At 33.8% G+C, this 19,376-nt stretch overlaps 1 protein-coding gene, 1 long non-coding RNA gene and 1 pseudogene across 2 annotated transcripts; 1 reads left to right on the top strand and 2 right to left on the bottom strand.

The window, feature by feature from the left end:
- Positions 1–542: 542 nt before the first annotated feature.
- Positions 543–7,650, top strand: LOC145789865 (uncharacterized). Its single transcript, XR_014328291.1, has 2 exons — positions 543–777; positions 6,397–7,650. It is a non-coding gene; the product is annotated as an uncharacterized LOC145789865 (long non-coding RNA).
- Positions 3,603–4,795, bottom strand: LOC114261378 (PR5-like receptor kinase pseudogene; annotated as a pseudogene).
- A 1,291-nt stretch (positions 7,651–8,941) lies between the features above and the next one.
- LOC114261390 (LEAF RUST 10 DISEASE-RESISTANCE LOCUS RECEPTOR-LIKE PROTEIN KINASE-like 2.1) lies at positions 8,942–18,461 on the bottom strand. Its single transcript, XM_028201662.2, has 3 exons — positions 11,946–18,461; positions 10,972–11,019; positions 8,942–10,736 (listed from the first exon to the last, which is right to left on the bottom strand). The coding sequence occupies exons 1-3, from the start codon at positions 12,718–12,720 to the stop codon at positions 9,583–9,585; spliced, it is 1,977 nt and encodes a 658-aa protein (XP_028057463.2). The 5' UTR covers positions 12,721–18,461; the 3' UTR covers positions 8,942–9,582.
- Between the last annotated feature and the right edge of the window lie 915 nt (positions 18,462–19,376).

Genomic DNA, 19,376 nt, shown 5'->3' with positions numbered 1-19,376 from the left:
ATACTTTAAGTAATTTTTTTAATTTTTAGACACATTTAACATAAATACACATAAAAAGTATAATTTTTGTGAAAAAAAATTTAAAAAATTCACTAAATACCAAAAATACAAAAAAATACGAGAATTCAATATATTTTTCATATTTTTATCTATTTATTAATTTTTTAACATATTTTTTCACAATTTTTTTTTTTAGATACATTTAAGTTAAGGTATATCTAAAAAAGTAAAAAAATATTTAAAATTTTAGACATATTCACTAAAAATAAAAAAATACGAAAATCAAAAAATTCAATTTTCAAAAAATTTAATTCAAAAAACTCAAACCAAACACACATTATTTTTTAAAATTAGACCTTTTTATTTCTTTTAGGCTTTCAAAGTTAAAAATATTTTAAATTTTTTTTTGTCTGAGATTTAACTATTTTTTTTTCCAACAGCAAAATTTCAAAAAAGAAGAAGAAAAAGTGTTTAAAAAACATTTCTCAAACCCCAATTATAGGTCCCGTAATATAATTTTTGACAAATTACATGTATCTTCCTCGAGATTTAGCTAAATTATAGATACTCTTAAGATTTTGAATATCTGTAATTTTTCAAACCTCAATGGATACCTGTAATTTTACTAAATGTCAGGAGAGGTATATGTAATTTGCCCTATATTTTTATATTTTTACAAGACATTCCGCACCATAAAATGAGCAGAGAGATAGAGCAACAGAGAGAGAGAACGTTTTAGGGTTACAAGATTGATGATGGACAGCACTTCAGTTCTTGGTAAGCAAAATCTTATCTTTTTCGCGAATTTCTCTTTACTGTATTTTATTTCTCTCCATAGGAATCAATAATTTAACCCCTGGATCTTCAAATTTTCAAACAATTGAAGAATCTGATACCCACCAACTCGAATTGGGTTTTGTTTTTTTCAGTATTAGAATTGCTTATTGATAAAGACAATTTCAATAGGAATTTCTGTTTTCACTGTTTCTATTATTATTATTATTATTATTATTATTATTATTATTATTATTATTTTGGAATCTGCTTTAGAAATTCTCATCATTAGCACTATTAGTAAACTACTGAGATTGTGATACCTCCTATTAGGGGATCTGTAGACAATATCAGAAGCTCATTGCTCTTTTCAGATATGGGGAACTTATCTTGAAGCTTCCTACTCACTCACAATCTGTTTTTAGTGGTTTGCTGAAATCTTGACAATGAGCTGATATGAATATGAGTTTTTCCTTATAATCCATTCTTTCCAAATAATTTGCTTCATCAGTGTTATCTTAATATACATTGTTGGGTTCGTTTTCTAACTAGCTTAAGCTTTTGGGACAATTGATAGATTTATCAAAATTGGGTCTTGGGTGGTCTCTGGAGTCAATTCTAAGTCTTGGGTCTATTTCTCTCTGTTTTTCTTTAATTTTTTTTTTCTTTTCTTTTCTCTATCATCTCCACCTCTGGGGAGTGTTAAGTCTTAGCAAACTTGTTACACTTTGTTTCTCTAAGCCACACAAACTTAGTTCATATAGTCTAAAGTTCTCTTCACTTAGCTAATTGGTGATCTTACAATCAGTATTGTATCTGTAAGGTCTCAGGTGTTCTACCTGGGGCCGGGGGGCATGCTTCCTTTAAGCTCTCATGTTCAAAACCTCCGAAGTGGAAACAATTTCTTGGGGCTAGTCTGGGACTTTGCCTCTGCTTTAATTGGGCATCCCGCTAGTGAATGGTGGGATTGATTCCCCAGATTAGTCGGTCCAGTGAGCCAAATAATGAGTTATAAAATAAATAAATATTTTTTATTGACTGATACTGATGCAGTCATTTTATTTTTTTAATCCCTTCTAACCTATGTGATTGCTTCCCATTGTTCTAGTGATCAGTTTAATTACAAACAACTAAAGCATCCTTGTTTTTGATTAGTTCTACACTGGTTCCATTTTCTCTTCATTTGTTTTTGACATAAGCATTAATGACCAATTTAGTGATTCATTTTGAATTTAGTTTTTATTCTACTTAGGATAATTCTACAAGAAAAATATTTGCTTTTACAGTTATGGAATTATAAATTATGAACTGGGATGGATCTGATTTGTTATGGTTGCTAAGGATGGTTAGAAGAATTCCAAAATGCATCAATTCTGGACTAGAAACTTCTAATCTGCCTTGAATTCAAAGTGTAGCAATGTGGCAGGACCAACCTAAGAAAGGGCCAAACTACATAAAAAAACCATCTATGATAGGACCAGCCCAGGTCAGTACAAACCATGACACACACCCAATAAAAACAGATTACATTACAAGATCGAGCAAGATGATAAAAAGACAACTATTTGGTCAATCTATATGATTTGATAACGCTTGCCAAAAAGTCTCCATTGGATGATAATGCTGCACTTGATTGCACAAAAATAGATAAAACTAGACTTGTGGGCTAACTGATTGAGAAGTTACCATGGTTTGAGCCTTTTACAAGAACCTAAAATCTCCAAAGTGTTATCTGTGGCATACCAAGGCCTTGCACACAACTTTGAGCTATTCAAACTTGTTAAACAAATGTTTGGAAGGTTATTCGACTAAAAATAGCAAATCGAGACTCACAGAACACGAAGAATGCTCCACCTTGGAATCAATGCGCTGGGCCACTCTGATCGATCACAGTTGTAGAGATCAATCACAATTGTAGTGTGCAACATAGAAAAGTTGCCTAAACTCAACATTTGGGTAGTCACCTGATTAAGCTATGGCTTTGGAGAGCATCACCTAGGCAATTTGGTAGCTGGAAGTGCCCATGCAGTTGCCGAAGGCACCTGGGCTACTGCCTGTAACAACTTTGACTTGGAAGTAAGGTTTTAAAAAGCGGTGTTACGTAACGGTTGCGACAGTAGGCACTACCCATTACACTCGCTTTTGCGGTGTGACGGAAATTCACACGTGTAACGGCCGTTTCAGTGTTACGTAACGGCTGCAGCGGTACTGTAACAGCCCGTTACACACCATCGTACATATTTTCAATATTCTGAATAGCTTTCATTCCACAAAAAAAAAAACTTACAAAATATACATTATACACATTCTGCAATGTTCAGTAGCTCAAAAATAATTTTTGTTTGTCTCAATTTTTATTTTTATAATCATTTTATTTAATAATTGTAAATATTTTTTATTTTAGTTAGTTTAAGTATTGGTCAAAAATAATTTTGTAGACATTTAAAGTCAATTATTTTTTAAAAAATAAATAAAAATAAGTGGTACAATATGGATTTATGACATATAAAGTCATTAACTATTGAAATAATATATAAATAATTCATTTCTTTATAGTGATTTAAAAATATAAAATATGTTGGATTATACTTAAAAACTAATAAAAATTGATCAAAATCTATTTTAAACCCTAATAAATGTGATTATGAAAAAAAAAAAAAAATATGCTTATTTGGTAAGTTTTTTTTTTCAAATTGTGTAAAAAATAAAAAAAATTCACGGTTCTGGTTACTACAACCGTTATGCTACAACCTTTACACCCTGCAACCGCATCACTGCAACTGTTACAGCAACCGTAACCGTTTTTTGAAACCTTGCTTGGAAGAGTCTTAGGCAAACTGGTTAGACCTTGCAGTAGAAAACAGGAGAGGCATTGCTGAAATTTGCATAGATTGAAGGCTTCCTTCTGACATGTTCTTCACCATATTCAATGTCCATAATGAGTTGGAAGTGTCTTGGGCTGATGGGTCAGAGATTGCAGTAGAAAACAAGAAAGGTTTTGGAGGAATTTGCAAGGACTTAAAGCTTCCTTCCAACATCTCTACCACCTTACTCATTGGTGGCCGGTCTGAGGGATTGGTCCGAATGCACCATAACCCTACTAGGATCATCTTTCTCACTGTCTCTTCTTCCTCTCTGGTAGTGACAACCCCATGAAGTCTTAGATCCTTGTCATGTTCCAGATGCTCATAAATCCAGTGTGGAAAATATTTTTCACTTGTTTCGACTGCTTTGACTTCCTGATCTTTTGCTCCAGTCATTTCAAGAACCATCATGCCATAGCTATAGACATCAGATTTATATGAGACTTGGCCAAAGGTTCTAGAAAACACTTCCGGAGCAATATATCCAACAGTCCCTCTTGCACCGAACATTGATATGATACTTTGTTTCGTTTGACATAGTTGAGCAAGACCAAAATCTGATATTATAGGGCTTAGGTTTTCATCGAGGAGAATGTTGTGAGGCTTTATATCGAAATGCACAATCCTTGTGCTACAACCTCAATGTAAGTACTCTTGCCCTCTTGCAATGCCTACTGCAATTTGGTATGATGTACTCCATTCCAAGCGACAATTAGTATTCACAGATTCATCATTGCAATTGAACTTGTCCAATGATCTGTTGGCCATAAATTCATAAATTAGAGCTCTTGTTTTAGTCTCAAAACAGAAACCCAAAAGATTAACTACATTGATATGGGAAGTTAGCAACTTCATTAATAAATTTTTGTCCATATCCCTCGGTCTGGCTTAGGACCTTCACTGCCACAGGACAGCCATCAGATAGCTTTCCTTTGTATACAGAACCATACCTTCCCTGACCTTGTTTATCTTTGAATGAGCTGGTTATTTTTTTTAAGATCTGAATACCTGTATCGCTTTGGAGCAAGAGATCTGTGATTCTTTATAAATGCTTTGACATTTTGATCATCCACGGTTTCCTTCTTCCAGAAGGCCACCACATTAGCTGATGATGTGGACTGTCTTTTATCGTAGAAGATTATTGTGATTAAGAACATTGCAGCCAGAGCTACAATGACTGAGAATGCTGCAAAAGTAAAGCAAGAGGTGGTTACTCATGTGATTAGGAAATAGTAGTGTCAGTTATTTCTTCTCTCTAATTGGGTTTAACAATGAGCAGAGAGCTTAAGCCCATCTAGAGATCTTTCCAAACAATTAGAATGGCAAAGAGATGACAAAAATTATGAAGAGATTGGCTTCCCATGACCATGTTTACGGAAATGCTAGGAAGAGAGGGTTTATCTTTGTTCTCATCTTACCTATGGTTAATTTGATCCCCTGTTGAAAAGAATGGGTTGATGATCCTGCAAGGTAAAGAGAAAATTAGTGACACCTCCCAGATAGACGAGAGAATGGTGCTATATAATTAATCCCTAAATGATGCTATATGCTTAAAGCTCACATCAATGATGTATTATAATGTTTTAGGAAGATTATCATGCTACACTGTAACACAGCCACAGCATCGGGAAACATTTGTGATGAATTATAATGATGTTGTAGGAAGATTTTCATGCGAGTCGAACTTTAGTTCTTGGGGGGAAACATTAGCATGTGGATCAGAAATGGTTCAAAACTAGAGTTACTGGACAACTGTGTGGTATGTGTGTTAAATTCATATCACATTTAAGATCAGGTGTTTTCTGTTATCTATCTTATATTCAATCAGGCAACCCCTCCCTAACAAAGTGCCTTTTTGCCATTGACACTTTCTCTTTGGTCATCATGACAAGATAATAGGGCAATAATGCAATTCTTGATGTCTGAGATGATTAGTAGTTTTAGTTAATTTGACAAGAAGACACATGCGAAGAAAAAATTGACTCTCTGTTTGGATAGATGGATTTCAAATGAAGGAATTTGAGGTAGAATTTTATAAAATACAGGAAATTAAGCTATTATATGTGAGTTGAAAAGCTAAAGAAGAAGATGAATTAGAGATAAAAGAGGATTAATTTTATTAGGATTCTTGTAGAATTTGTACTCTTAGCAATGAAGGATTTCAAATAACTAATTTTATATTGTTATTTCAAATCCATTGTGAGAAACTTCTCAAATTCAAACTTGAAATCCATATCTAAACTGTCAAATCTAAAATGGAGTCATTCTTTTTGAATGAATAGTGTCAAATCATTTTATTCAAATTCATAAATCTGAACAAAATTCAAAGGGGAGCATTCGAGCATGGAAATTTTTTTTTTTTTGGAAGGGGTCATTGGACATGGCCAAGTCAAAAGGGAGGGAGGGTTTGGTGAGTCTAGTGTCACAGAGCAAGGCCTGTTAGGAAAATGAACACAGACAAGTTGCCCATTTTATGTACTTATCAAAAAAAAAAAAAAAAAAGAAAAGAAGTTGCCCATTTTATATAATTTTTTTTTGTGCGCGCTAAGAAACAGATCTTCACCCTCAAATTTTTCTCTGAAACTGGTCAATGGATCAACCAGGGTGTTGTGATTTCACCCAAGCAAAGCAACTATCAAAATTATAGCTATCTTTCTCCAAAGATCGAAAGATTAAAAAAAAGAAGAGAAAAAAGGATATTTATCTAACAACTAAACCAAAAGTAACAAAGATTGAGGGGCTCATACCAGTTCTGCAGGTAATCGCATAAGGTTGGTCTGAGCAATAGCAAACGAATGATCCAGAAGTTGAGTTGGACTCGCATATTCCGCCCGATCCGACACATTGGTTACAGTCAGTATTATTTGCTCTCCACTGCAACCCAAAACCAGTGTCAAGAACTTGTGTTACATTTGAAGTTGAATTTTCTAAAGCCTGAGCTGCTCTTTGATTAACTCGAACTCTGACTCTGACCTGGCATGTCAAAATGTTGACCTTCGAGGTGGATGTGACACTGTTAACCACAAAACCTACTGTGTTATTTGTGCCATTTATGCTGCAAGCGAAGTGACTGGGACTGACACCATTTGAAGGTGCCTGGCAACCTTAGTAGAGCATCAGGTCCTGGGTATTGGATGAATAATTGAAATGGGCGGTATCCAAGTTAGCATTATGGAGCTCTGCGGGACAAGAATTGTTCCAGAATTCGGCCCTGACAGCTGTCAGAATCTGTGCCGTGTTATCGATTGCAAGGACTTGGTGTGGTCTTGTCTGGATTGTGATCAGTGGGGCATCGCCTTGGCAATTTAGCTTGAAACTTGGGTGGCTACAGTAGTCTGGCCTGTTACCTCCCCAGAAAGGATAGCTGAGGTTTGGAATGTTTGCACACTGAAACAACTGAGTGCAGTTTGTGTATTGCTTGTCATCGGCACACCAAAATGTTGGGACTTGGCTTAAGATTACGATCAAGAAGAAAAGACCAGAGCTTGGGAAGAGGTGGGGACTCATTTTTTTCACAGATACAGACGAATAGAGAGCTACAAAATTTGGAAATGTAACAACACAAATACTGGGTTTTTGCAGAAGCAAATTAGCGAATGGTTGGCATGCAGACATGCAAACCCATCAAGGCTTTCATGGTTTCTTTTTGTTTTGGGTTAATTACATTAAAACCCCTCACTTGTTATTGAATATCATTTACTTCTCTCATCTATGAACCGTATATGTAAACTCCCTCAATTATAAAAATTATACAGATACACCTCTTTGGAGGGATTTGGAAACAGTCTCTAAGGGGTGAAAGTGATATTTTTTTTTATAGTTGGAGTCAAAATGTATGTATTCATAGATGAGGGAGTAAAGTAATATTTGAGGCCAGTTTGGTGTAAATAACTATTTTGTTTTAAATTGTTGATGGAGTTGACTTGCCAGAGTAGGGTTAATTATTCATTTGGACAGGTCTATTTACTCTAATAAACAAAGGTTTTTGATGAGGAATCTACTTCATCATCATGATGTGAACTTGGAATTCAGAAGAAAGCTTTGGTTGTGGCCAGATCAAACTAACTAACTAATATAGTAATAAATTTGAGGAGAATAAGTACTTGACATAGAATAAGTACATAAAGAGTTCATGGAACAACTAGATCAACCAAAATTAATGGACAGATCAAATTTATTGATTCAAATATTACAAATAACATTGTAAAAAAATCAATAAATTGTGGATGAACTTATAGAAATTCATTACCTATCATTACCTATCGTAGTAAAATCACAAGTCACTAAAATTTTATCATTAGATGATGTAAATAATTGTCGGAGAATAGTCATTTTAATTATGGAAATGCCTATTTGAAGCCATTCAATTTAGCAAAACAAGAGGAAAAAAAAAAAAAAAGAGAGAAAAAAAAGAAGCCATTTGTGCTATTGAAAAAAAAAACAAAAACAGAGAGAGGTGAGTGTGCAACCAACAAAAGTAGCCTAAACGTAACATTTAGGTGGTCACCTGATTAGCCATGGCTCATGAGAGAGTTTAGCTTTGTTTACGGACTGCATAGGTGAGTGAATAAAACTGGACCCTTAGATTAGTTAAAACAGTTGGTTTTACTGTTTTAAATGGGATCCATCCCAATGTTTTTTTTTTTTTTTTTATTGTTTTGAGAAAGCAACAAATAACAAGTATCATAAGGAAAATTATTTACAGACTTTGCCAAATCATGTGCTGGCTTAACATCCATTTGCTTGACCTTAGATGCGCAAAGATAATCAAAATATCGACTAAGCGACCATGCATCTTCTACTACAGTAGAATTTTGTTCACCCACTTCAATATTTTAATCAATCAAAAAGAAGAGATTTAATTACTCGCTTGTCAGATGAATGAACAAAATTGTTTTCTTCAGGAGAGCATTGCCTTGGGCATTTTGGAATCTAAAAGGGCTCATGCAATTGCCCAAGGTGCCCGGGCTGCCACGTGTAACAACTATGACTTGGTGAAAATTTTCAAGGATAATGTTAGGAATACCAAATTTTCTACCAAATAAATGACCAAATGTCTCACATAGTTATTTGTTTGATAGAAAATTTAAAGCTTATAGCATTTTCCAATTCCTAATACGGAGCTGCTACGTAGCTCGAAAGAGTTTTGGCTTGATTGGCTCGAATTCTAAAACGACGCCATTTTGGTTTTTTTTTTTATTTTCTTTCTTTCTTTCTTTCTCTTTGCTCTCTGAAACAAAGAGGCTAGAGGAGAAACGGAGAGGCAGAGAGAAGAAAGAGAGCATTCATCAACACAACAACAACAACAAGACAACATCATAATTTTTGTCAAATCTGAAAAAAAAAAAAATTCAACTACACAACATCATATTCATCAACAACAACGAACAATCACAAAAAAAAAAATAAAAATAAAAAGATTGTCGAATCTTAAAAAAAAAAAATCCAATAACACAACATCATCATCAACAACAACAATCATCAACATCTCCATCTTCAGATCTAGATCCACTAGAAAAGGAAAAAAAAAAAAAAGTAGAGAGAATAGAGGCGAGAGACCCATCGGCAGATTAGCCGCCATCATCACCGCCATCACCGTCTGCTGTGTGTGTATACACAGATCTGTGTATACACACACAGATTTTCCTTCTCTTCCTCCTCCTCCTCCATCACCGTCTTCTTCTCCGCCATCACCGTCTTTTCTCCTTTTCTCTCTCTTTTCTTCTCCTCCTCCTCTCTGTCTCTTGCCTCGTCTCTCTTCCTCTTCTTTTCTTCTCCTCTCTTCCTCTTCTCTCTTCCTTTTTTCTCCTTCTCTCTCTCCTTTCTGTCTCTCTGTATTCGAAAGCAAGAAAAACAAGAAAAAAAAGAAAGAAAAGGAAACCCAAAACGACGTCGTTTTGGGTTTCGAGTCAATTCGGGCCAATGAATTTCGAGCTACCAAGTATTATTCTTCCTCATATTGTAGGCCATCTTCCGGCGTTTCTTCCACCATATTCATTGTCCATAATGAGTTGGAAGTGTCTTGGGTTGATGGGTTAGCCCTTGTAGGAGGAAACAAGTAAGGCTTTGGAGGAATTTGCAAGGACTGAAGGCTTCCTTCCAACATCTCCACCACCTTACTCATTGGTGGCCGGTCTGATGGATTGGTCTGAATGCACCACAAGCCCACCAAGATCATCTTCCTCACTGTCTCTTCTTCCTCTGTGGTAGTGACGACACCGTGAAGGCTTAGATCCTTACCATGTTCCAGATGCTCATAAATCCAATGTGGAAAGTATTTTTCACTTGTCTGGACTACTACAACTTTCTGATCTCTTGCTCCAGTCATTTCAAGAACCATCATTCCATAGCTATAGACATCGGATTTATGAGAGACTTGGCCAAAGGTTCTAGAAAACACTTCAGGAGCAGTATATCCAGCAGTCCCTCTTACACCAACTATTGATAAGTGGCTCCATTTTGTGTGGCATAGTTTAGCTAGACCAAAATCTGATATTTTAGGCCGGAGGTCTTCATCGAGGAGAATATTGTGAGGCTTTATATCGAAATGTACAATCCTCGTGCTACAACCTCGATGTAAGTACTCTAGCCCTCTTGCAATGCCTACTGCAATCTGGTACAACGTACTCCATTCCAAGCGACAATTAGTATTCACAGATTCATCATTGCAAATGAACTTGTCCAACGATCCGTTGGCCATAAATTCATAAATTAGAGCTCTTCTTTTAGTCTCAAAACAGAAACCCAAAAGATTAACTACATTGACATGGGAAGTTCTACTGATGCTAGCAACTTCATTAATAAATTCTTGTCCATTTCCCTCGGTCTGGCTTAGGACCTTCACTGCCACAAGACGGCCATCAGATAACTTTCCTTTGTATACAGAACCATACCCTCCCTGGCCTAGTTTATATTTGAATGAGCTGGTTATTTTTTTAAGATCTGAATACCTGCATCGCTTTGGAGCAAGAGATCCGTAATTCCTTATAAATGCTTCAACATTTTGATCATCCACTGCATTAGCTGATGATGTGAACCATCTTTTAAGGCAGAAGATTATTGTGATTAAGCATGTTACAGCTACAATGATTGAGAATGCTGCATATATAAAATAAATCATAGAAGTGGTGAGTCTTGTGATTGGGAAATAATAATATCAGTCAATTCTTCTCTCTAATGGGGCTGAAGGTTGAACAGAGAGCTTAAGTTCATCTAGAGATATCTTCCAACCAATTAGAGGGGAAAAGACATGATAAAATTCCGGTTTTGTAAATTGCAAATTATGAAGAGTTTGGCTTCCAATGACCAAGAGTTATGTTGATTCTCACCTTACCTATGGTTAATTTGATCCCCAGATTAAAGCGATTGGTTGTTGATGATCCTGCAAGACAAAGAGAAATTTAGTGGCACCTCCAGATGGACAAGAGAGAATGGTGTTATATAATTAGCCCTCAATGATGCTATATACTAAAAAAAGTACGTCTTTGATGTATTATAATGTTCAAGGGAGACTATGATAACACACTGCCACAACATCAGGAAACATCGAGATATAAATTGAATATTGCAAGTTGATCTTACTTTCTCAGGGAAACCATTTAGTTTGAAATTATAATAGGTGTTTATCTGATTTTACGGAGTTAAGTTTTCCAACATGCTTTTCTCTTTTTAGCTTTATGCTATGTTTGGATTTTGAATTTATCAAGAGAAACGAAAATGCTCCACTACACACACATTCTCTCCACAAATCCACATTCAATCATGGCCTTAAGGTTGTATTTGATCTTAGATTTAAGTGGCGATTTGTGGAAGGAAAGGGAAATTGATGGAAAAAGTGACAAAAATTTACAGAGTAGCAATTTCCCCTCTTCAGTTCCTTCTTCTTCACAACTAGCTACTCAAATTTAAAATCTAAACACAACCTAAGAGTTCTAAAATGGAATTTGGACATTCTCTATGATTAAATGGGAGGATTTTCCAGCAATAAGTGGAAGATGCTACCTTCAGACCCAAGTCAGATATGCTCTTATATTTCATGAGTCATTTGGTAATGCGTCATGGTAGGATGACAAATACCCTCTCTCACCCAGAATTTGATGTTATGACTAAAGTTAGAAAACATGAAAACCAGATCCTTTGCAATTTGGACTCTACATGGAAACTTTGAAATTAGTTTGAGCTCCCTCTAAAATAAGATCAGACCAGAGCAAAGGCAACCAAAGATCTAGGGATCCTGGATTTTCTAAAACCAACAATTAATCTTACAACTAAACAAAAAAATAGTAACAAGATTAGAGGGGCTCTTACCGGTTCCGTTTTGAGTTGTGTTGCAGGTAAATGCATAAGGTTTATCCGAGCAATAACAAGCAAACAACCCAGAACTAGTGTTGGATCCACACTTTCCTCCTGACCCAATGCATCGGTCACAGATACTATTATTAGCATCCCACTGCAACTCAACACCACTGTCAAGAACTTGTGTCACAGTAACTGAAGTTGGATTACTAGCAAAAGTTGTGGCTTCTGTTTGATCAACTCGAACACTGACACCAATGTGACAAGACGCAACGAGGGTCATGTTGGGGACGAAACTCGGAAAACCTAGTGTGTTGGTCGTGCCATCAACACTACAATCAAACTGGCCAGGAATGGTTGTAGGAAGTCTCGCGCAACCGTAGTAGAGCATGAGGTCCTGGGAGGATATATAGGTGAAAGGGGTGTTATCTACAGTGGCATTAACGAACTCTGTAGGGCAAATATTTTCCCAGAATTCCTCTCTAACGACCTTGAGAATTTGTGTTGAATTATTGATTGTAAGGACTCGATATGGTCTTGTTTGGATTGTGATCAGTGGTGCATCGCCTGTGCAGTTTAGGCCGAAGCTCTGGTGGCCACAGTAATCTGGCCTGCTCCCTCCCCAGAAAGGGTAACCGAGGTCCGGAATGCCTGCACACTGAAACACCTTACTGCAATTTGCATATTGCTCGTTTTCGACACACAAAAATGTAGGGATTTGGCTTAAAATTATGATTATGAAGAAAGTAACAGAAATTGGGAAGAGATGGGGATTCAGGGGATTCATCTTCAAATTCAACACGGAGAGATATGAGAGGAAGTTAAGAAAAACTTGAAACTACCCAAATGAAAATCTACTCAAAGCTGAGGTATGAAGATGAATTGATTTTTGTTTTCGTTTTTTTTTTTTTAATTTTCATTAATGTGATGAAAGCAAGAAAAAAGTGACATTTGACAAAGTCAAATATGAAATTTTCAAAGAAACAGAGAAGCTTCTGTTGGAATGAGAATAGTTTAAAGAGTTAATCCAATCTTATTTATATAAAAAAATCAATGTAGTGGTTGTCTTTATACGAATTGTGAGTTGATTTTGTGGGCAATGGCTTTTAATACTTTGAAAAAAATAAAGGGTTGCAAGAAAATTTGGAAATTTGTCTTAGAAAGTCAAACATGTCAGCCTCTGAGTTCTATTTTGTTTTATATAGGAATTCATGAGCAGGGAAAATGTGATGTTCATAAAAATATATGGTCAAAAACTTGGTAGCGTTTGGTTTGTTTTCCCATCATAATTTAGATCAAAAAATAAAAAAAATATTTTCAAAATTTATAATCAAATAAAATTTTTAAAACTCTTTTTAAAAATTTATTCCAAAAAACTCATGATCAAACAAGGTATCAATACTCTTTTTTTTTTTAAAAAAAAGTTTCAATTATATTTCTATATTTTGAAAAAATATATTTTTTATTTTTATTTTTGAAAAAAAATATTTTTCATTTTTAAAATTTTTTTCAAATAAAATATTTTTTTTATTTTTTTATGTATTGGCCAAATAATTTGTTAGGATTATATGGGCGATCCAAAATTTTTTAAAATTTAAAATTAATTTTTTTAAAAATATTTAAAATAAAAAATAATATCGAAAATTTAAAATATTTTTTAAAAAATAAAATAAAATTTTAAAAATTTTAAAATAACTTTTGTCTAAATTTTTTAAAATAAGTTTTACAAAATAAAAATAAATAAATAAATATATTTTTACAAAAATTAAAAAAAATTAAATAAAAAAATTAGCTTCAAAACTCATAACTAAATAAGTTTTCAAAATACACAACTAAAAAATTCATAACTAAAAAAGTTTTTTCTTTTTAAAACTCATTTCAAAAACTTATCTTCCAAAATATAATTCAAAACTCATTCCAAAAACTAAATTAAACGAAATCTTGGTTTTTGTTAAATAAATGGAACAAATGTGTTTTCAAAACACATAAAAACACAAACATTAAAATGTTGCAAGAGGTGGGGGGCTGAGGATGGGAGAGTTGCCAGAATTGGTGGCTGACGGGTGGAAGTGGAGAGGGGTGGTAGGACAGGTGGAAGAGGAAAGAAGGATTGAAAATTTACTTTCCAAAATACCATAAATTATGATGGTCTACTGGACTTGGTGCAACATCCATCACTATGTCGATTTTTTGTGTGTAAATTAACCTAGTCAATTTCAAGTTATGGTGGTTGGGTTCCATGGCCTCAACTATTGCTTCTAGAATCGTCACGAGAAAGCGAAAATAACATGATTTTAAATAAGAATATTCAATATTTAGAATTTGTCTAATTAGTTTGAGACTCTTACGCTGTGTTTGGTTAGGAGATTTGAGAAGAGATTTAGAAAGGAAAAGGAAAAAGTAAGGTGAAATGTGAATAAAATATACTTACATTTCACATAGTTTCATATACATTTTCTCTTTCTCTTTCCAAATCCCCCAACCAAACCCAACATTAATAACTTGAAATGGGAGAAGAAAATGGTGAATCTTAGATGTACCGTTGTAGTGTGGGTTAAAAACTATTCAATAGTTAAATTAGAAAAAAAAAATTGGAAAGAATGCTAAGAAATTAAGAGTTTTTGTATTGGCACCTTGTATAGCTGGACTCTTATATAGGAGTAACACTCAGTGTTCCTAGATTATTGTCGTATGTCACGTTTATAAGTATTCTTATTCATCTTGTTAGTTTTAAGGTCTTATTTGTCATAACTTAAAAAAATTAAAAAATTACTATCCTATTTAAGTTGCATCATCTTATTTAAGTCATATCACCTCTCTATCACATCACTTTAAATTCAATCCATACCTAATTCATATTTCATAAAAAATTAAAAAATACACTTACTTAGATTATCCCAAATCACCCTCGGTGCCTAATGATTATGAGAGTTGTAAATCCTAACTTGATCTCAAGTCAGGTTAATACAAACTTTATCTAAAGTCGTTTTGAAATGACTGCAAGCTCTGTATTGATAGCTCGACTTTGATTGGTCTCATCACACTTGTGCCCGAGTATTCTAATACGCAGATTCTAGCCAAGCCCACTTGTTCAGCCCAACCAGTCCGCCGTGCCTATTGGGCTCAGGTCTCAGTGGGGGGTCAGCCTAATTTCAACCCATCTAACACTAAAAGGAAACATGACCAGAAGATCAAATGGAAGCCCAAATGTTTTTCTGGTTTGAGGGCCTCAGGCTGCACTAAAGTATCAAAAGCCAGATCGTCCACAGAATTGGGCCAACACAAGACCCCTACCGAACTAATAATGAATTCATTGAATTGGAAATGTAAAAAAGCCCAGTAGGCCACAGTGGGTCTTCTGTTCAAGTTTTAATGGGTTACAGGCCCAGGCCTCTTATTATGAAACAAATACTCAATCTATAACCCAGCCCATATCTGGGCCCAAGGAAACCTATCACAAACACATTATTATTTTACAAAAGGGATACGAATTGGATTTATTACACTTTATAACCTTAAACTATCGTCAATTCATATATTTAGTTATTAAATTATTGATTGAATCTATTAATTTTTTAAAATATTTAATTTAAATATATTTAGGAGTTATTTGGGATGACCTAAATAAGTACACTTTTTGTCTTTTTATAAAAAGATGTGCAGAAAAATAGAGAAGTGATGTGATGGAAAAAAAATAAAACCAAACTTGGCCTTAGTTCTGAAAGAATTACAAAACTAAAATACAAGCCCATAAATATTATAAATTAGTGAAAGATCATATCTAGTTAAAATTTTATTTCAAAAAAAAAAACTTAAATTTGAAAAGTGAGCATTAGTTCTTATGGTGAAAAGAGTAGGGGTAATTATGGATAGTATTTTCTTACTTATCTTCTACAATGGTTATGTACTTGCAATTATCTAATATTATGTCGTACATTTTGTTCCTAATTTATAATTGATTATTTTTAAATTTTTCAACAAGTTCTTTTTTTTAAACTTAATTAATGTATTATTTTTTAATATGATTATTTCTAACAAAGTATTATTATTTCAATTATCTAATTTTACTTCTCCAGTATATAATATTAATATAATTTTATTGGTAAGATTGAGAAATCATACTCTAATATTAATTTAAACACATAACTAAATAAAATACTTTATTATATTAAAATAAAATTTTAAGATTTTTCTATAATAAAATCTTAATTAGGTAGAGTCTTTTACTACTTTGCAATATATTTTATTTTTGTAATTTTTTCAGAGGCCAAATAAGTTTGAATTAAATATTTTAGGACTTAACAGATTCAATCGATAATTTATGGACTAAATAAATTTTGATTTATATACTTTAATGACTAAATAGACTCAATCAATAATTCAAGAACTAACTAGATAATTCAATGATAGTTTAAAGATAAAAAGTGTAATTCACCCATACAAATTTATAGTGCTCATTATGAATTCCTTGGACAAAATAATAAAAAATATTATGAAAATTAGTATGTTTTCATATTCTGCTATTAGAGCATCTCCAACGGTAATAGGCATTTTACCTATCTAAATATTATTATAAAGTATATATTTTATTTTGCCTATCAACTATTTCATGTTTCTACTCCAACCATGCTCTTTATTTTAGCTATTCATCTAAATACTATTAATTTTATAAAATGCCACATCAGCAACAAAGATGGAGGGAAATGATCCTAATGATTAAATATATTTTGCCTAGTCTTGAAGGCTAACTACATGTAGCTAGTGAATGTGAGTTGAGCTAAAATGCCTAATCATATGCCTAGTGCATTGGAGTTGAAAAAAATGAGTTATACTAGGCATTTTGACTAACAAGCATGATATGCCCACATTTCTTCTTTGAACCTCTCATCTCTTTTATGTGTTTTTTAATTCTGATTTTGTCTAAATATGAAGTTACATTTTTACCCTCGTTCCTACCATTTTAACCTAATTTTCCAAACCCTAACCTCTCTCAACTCTGGTTACCACCTCCACTTGTCGCCGCCAGCACCTCACTGCCATCTGCAGCCACCCAGCCCTCGCCGCCGGTCGGAGCCACCAGCCCCTCACTGCCAGTCTAATCCTACTAGCCACCTCCTCCCGTCGGCTCCTCTTTCTCACCAGCTGGATTGGTGGGTTCTCTGTACTACTTCCTCAATTTCTTCTTCCTTACATTCTTCACTTCCCAATACACCGAAGTCCGAATCACTACCGGCATCGATACTCTCTAGGCTCCATATGATCTCTTAAAACCTCCATTTACATTTGATTCTTGAAGAACCCAAAAAGATGGGATATGAAATGAGTCTTTTTTTATTCGAGATTCGTCGAAGAAGGTGAGAACTAAAGATGAAATAAAGTGTATAGACATTGTGCATGATGATGACGAAGAAGCCATGGACGAGTGATTTGAAAATACAGGTGAATCATCAAGTCTGTGACTTATAAGTTGCACACTGTTGATTTATAAGGAAGATGACAAGAGTAGAGATTTTTATTTATTATTTATTATTTTGTTAAATCTATAAATTAAAATGGATATCATGAAACCTGTTTATCAAAATCTTGTTTTCTTTATGGGTCTTCTGAATTGATTGTGTTCTGCAGTTGTTGAGTTGGTTTGGGTTGGGTTTGGGCGATTAGGCTTTGGAAACGAAAAGGGTGGAGGTCGCCGGAAAGAAGGTCGTCGACGGTGAAGAGTTGTTGACGATGGAAAGGATTGACAGAAGAAAAAGAGTTGGGGTCCAAAGAAGAGGGGTATGGTTGGTATTAAAGTGGGGTTTAAAAATAAAAAAAGAGGAGAGGGTTTCAATTGGGGGGGTTGAAAAATTATTTTGGAGAGAGAATTTTTAAAAAAGTGATTGATTTTAATGTGTATAAGAGAGAAAATGATTTTAGAAAGTTGGTAATTGAACAAAATTTTAAGATTTTTTTTGAAAAAATTTATTTAATTTGATTATTTTTAAAAATTTATTTATAAGTAATTTTTTCAAATTTTTTTTTTTGAAAAACAAACTAAACAACGTCTTAATTTCTTTTCACGGCACACCACTCCATGCTAACCAGAAGAAGAAAATAATAATAAACAATTATTATTTTAATTCTTTTTTCACACTTTTCATTACTTTTATTTTTAATCAAACTCACCCTATGTAGATCTATGTAAATTATTATTATTATTAGTTGTATAAAACTTTAGGGTGTGTTTGGTTTGTGTTTGTAGAGTAATTATTTAGCTTGTCTTTTTTTAGTAATGATTTTGAAAAATTATTTTGGAGAGAGAATTTTAAATTCTTTTTTCACACTTTTCATTACTTTTATTTTTAACCAAACTCACCCTATGTAGATCTATGTAAATTATTATTATTATTTTTTCAAGTCAAAAGTTAATAATAAAACAATAAAAAGTAGGTGCACAACTCCAATTGTTGAATAATCATTTTATTTAAATTATTTGTCTTATAAATTATAGATAAAAATTACACACCAAAAAAACAAAACAAACAAATAAAGAACTTACAAAACAACTCAAACAGGATCAATGAGTCTCATTGGCGACCTCAGTATATTGAAATTCGTGTCAACCATCCTCATTTGGGAGAAAGAAAGGAGACCAAAAAAACAAATTTATTTTCCGTATTAAAATTTAATTATTATACCATACAGATATGACATTGAAATTCATTTTTAATTAATTGAAAACACGAAGGAAAAAAAACAAAACAAAACAATTGAAAACAGGCTAAAGAGTTTTTATGAAGATAGAAAGAAGCAACATACCTGGCGGTGTTTCTCCGGCGGCCACCGAGCAGGTATCCCATACGTATGGCGGGGTGGGGCAATAGCAAGTGGTCTGATTGGTAAAAAGACTATATCCACACCGTCCCTTCGACCCAATACAATCACTGCACTCTTTGCTATCCACCTTCCATTTAACCTCAAACCCACCCCGGATAGCTTGTTCCTGATCAGTCAAATTCACAGGCAAAGCCCAACCAGAAATTCGAATAACAACGCTATCCTCACACCCAATCAGATCACCACCCTGAGCTCCAGCAAATAAATACACATTCCCAGACTCATTACAATACGGAATTTGGAAAAGATTGAGAACCGGTTTAAGTGGAGCCTGGCAGCCATACAAAATACCATCCAATCAAGGCCAACTGATAGATCTCACTATTTTCCCTTTTTTTAAGGACAAAGATTGAAATTCAATCCATGCCTAAAAACAAGCAATCCAACCCTAGTCTCAATTCCCATAGAACAGTTTGAAATTACTTCGATAAAGGTCTAGTGATCCTAGACAGTCTAATATCAGTCGATATATAAATGTATTACACTAAACAAAGAGTTATAAGGTTAGAAAGGATTGTTGGAAAAATGGTTTAATATAGACATATTTTTTTTTAGCACAATTTTTAG

The sequence above is a fragment of the Camellia sinensis genome, chromosome 4 (genome assembly GCF_055761805.1).
Source record: "Camellia sinensis isolate YWXY chromosome 4, ASM5576180v1, whole genome shotgun sequence".
Classification (NCBI taxonomy): Eukaryota; Viridiplantae; Streptophyta; class Magnoliopsida; order Ericales; family Theaceae; genus Camellia; species Camellia sinensis.
Note: the sequence above shows the minus strand (reverse complement) of the source record. Positions and strands in the feature narration are given on the sequence as shown.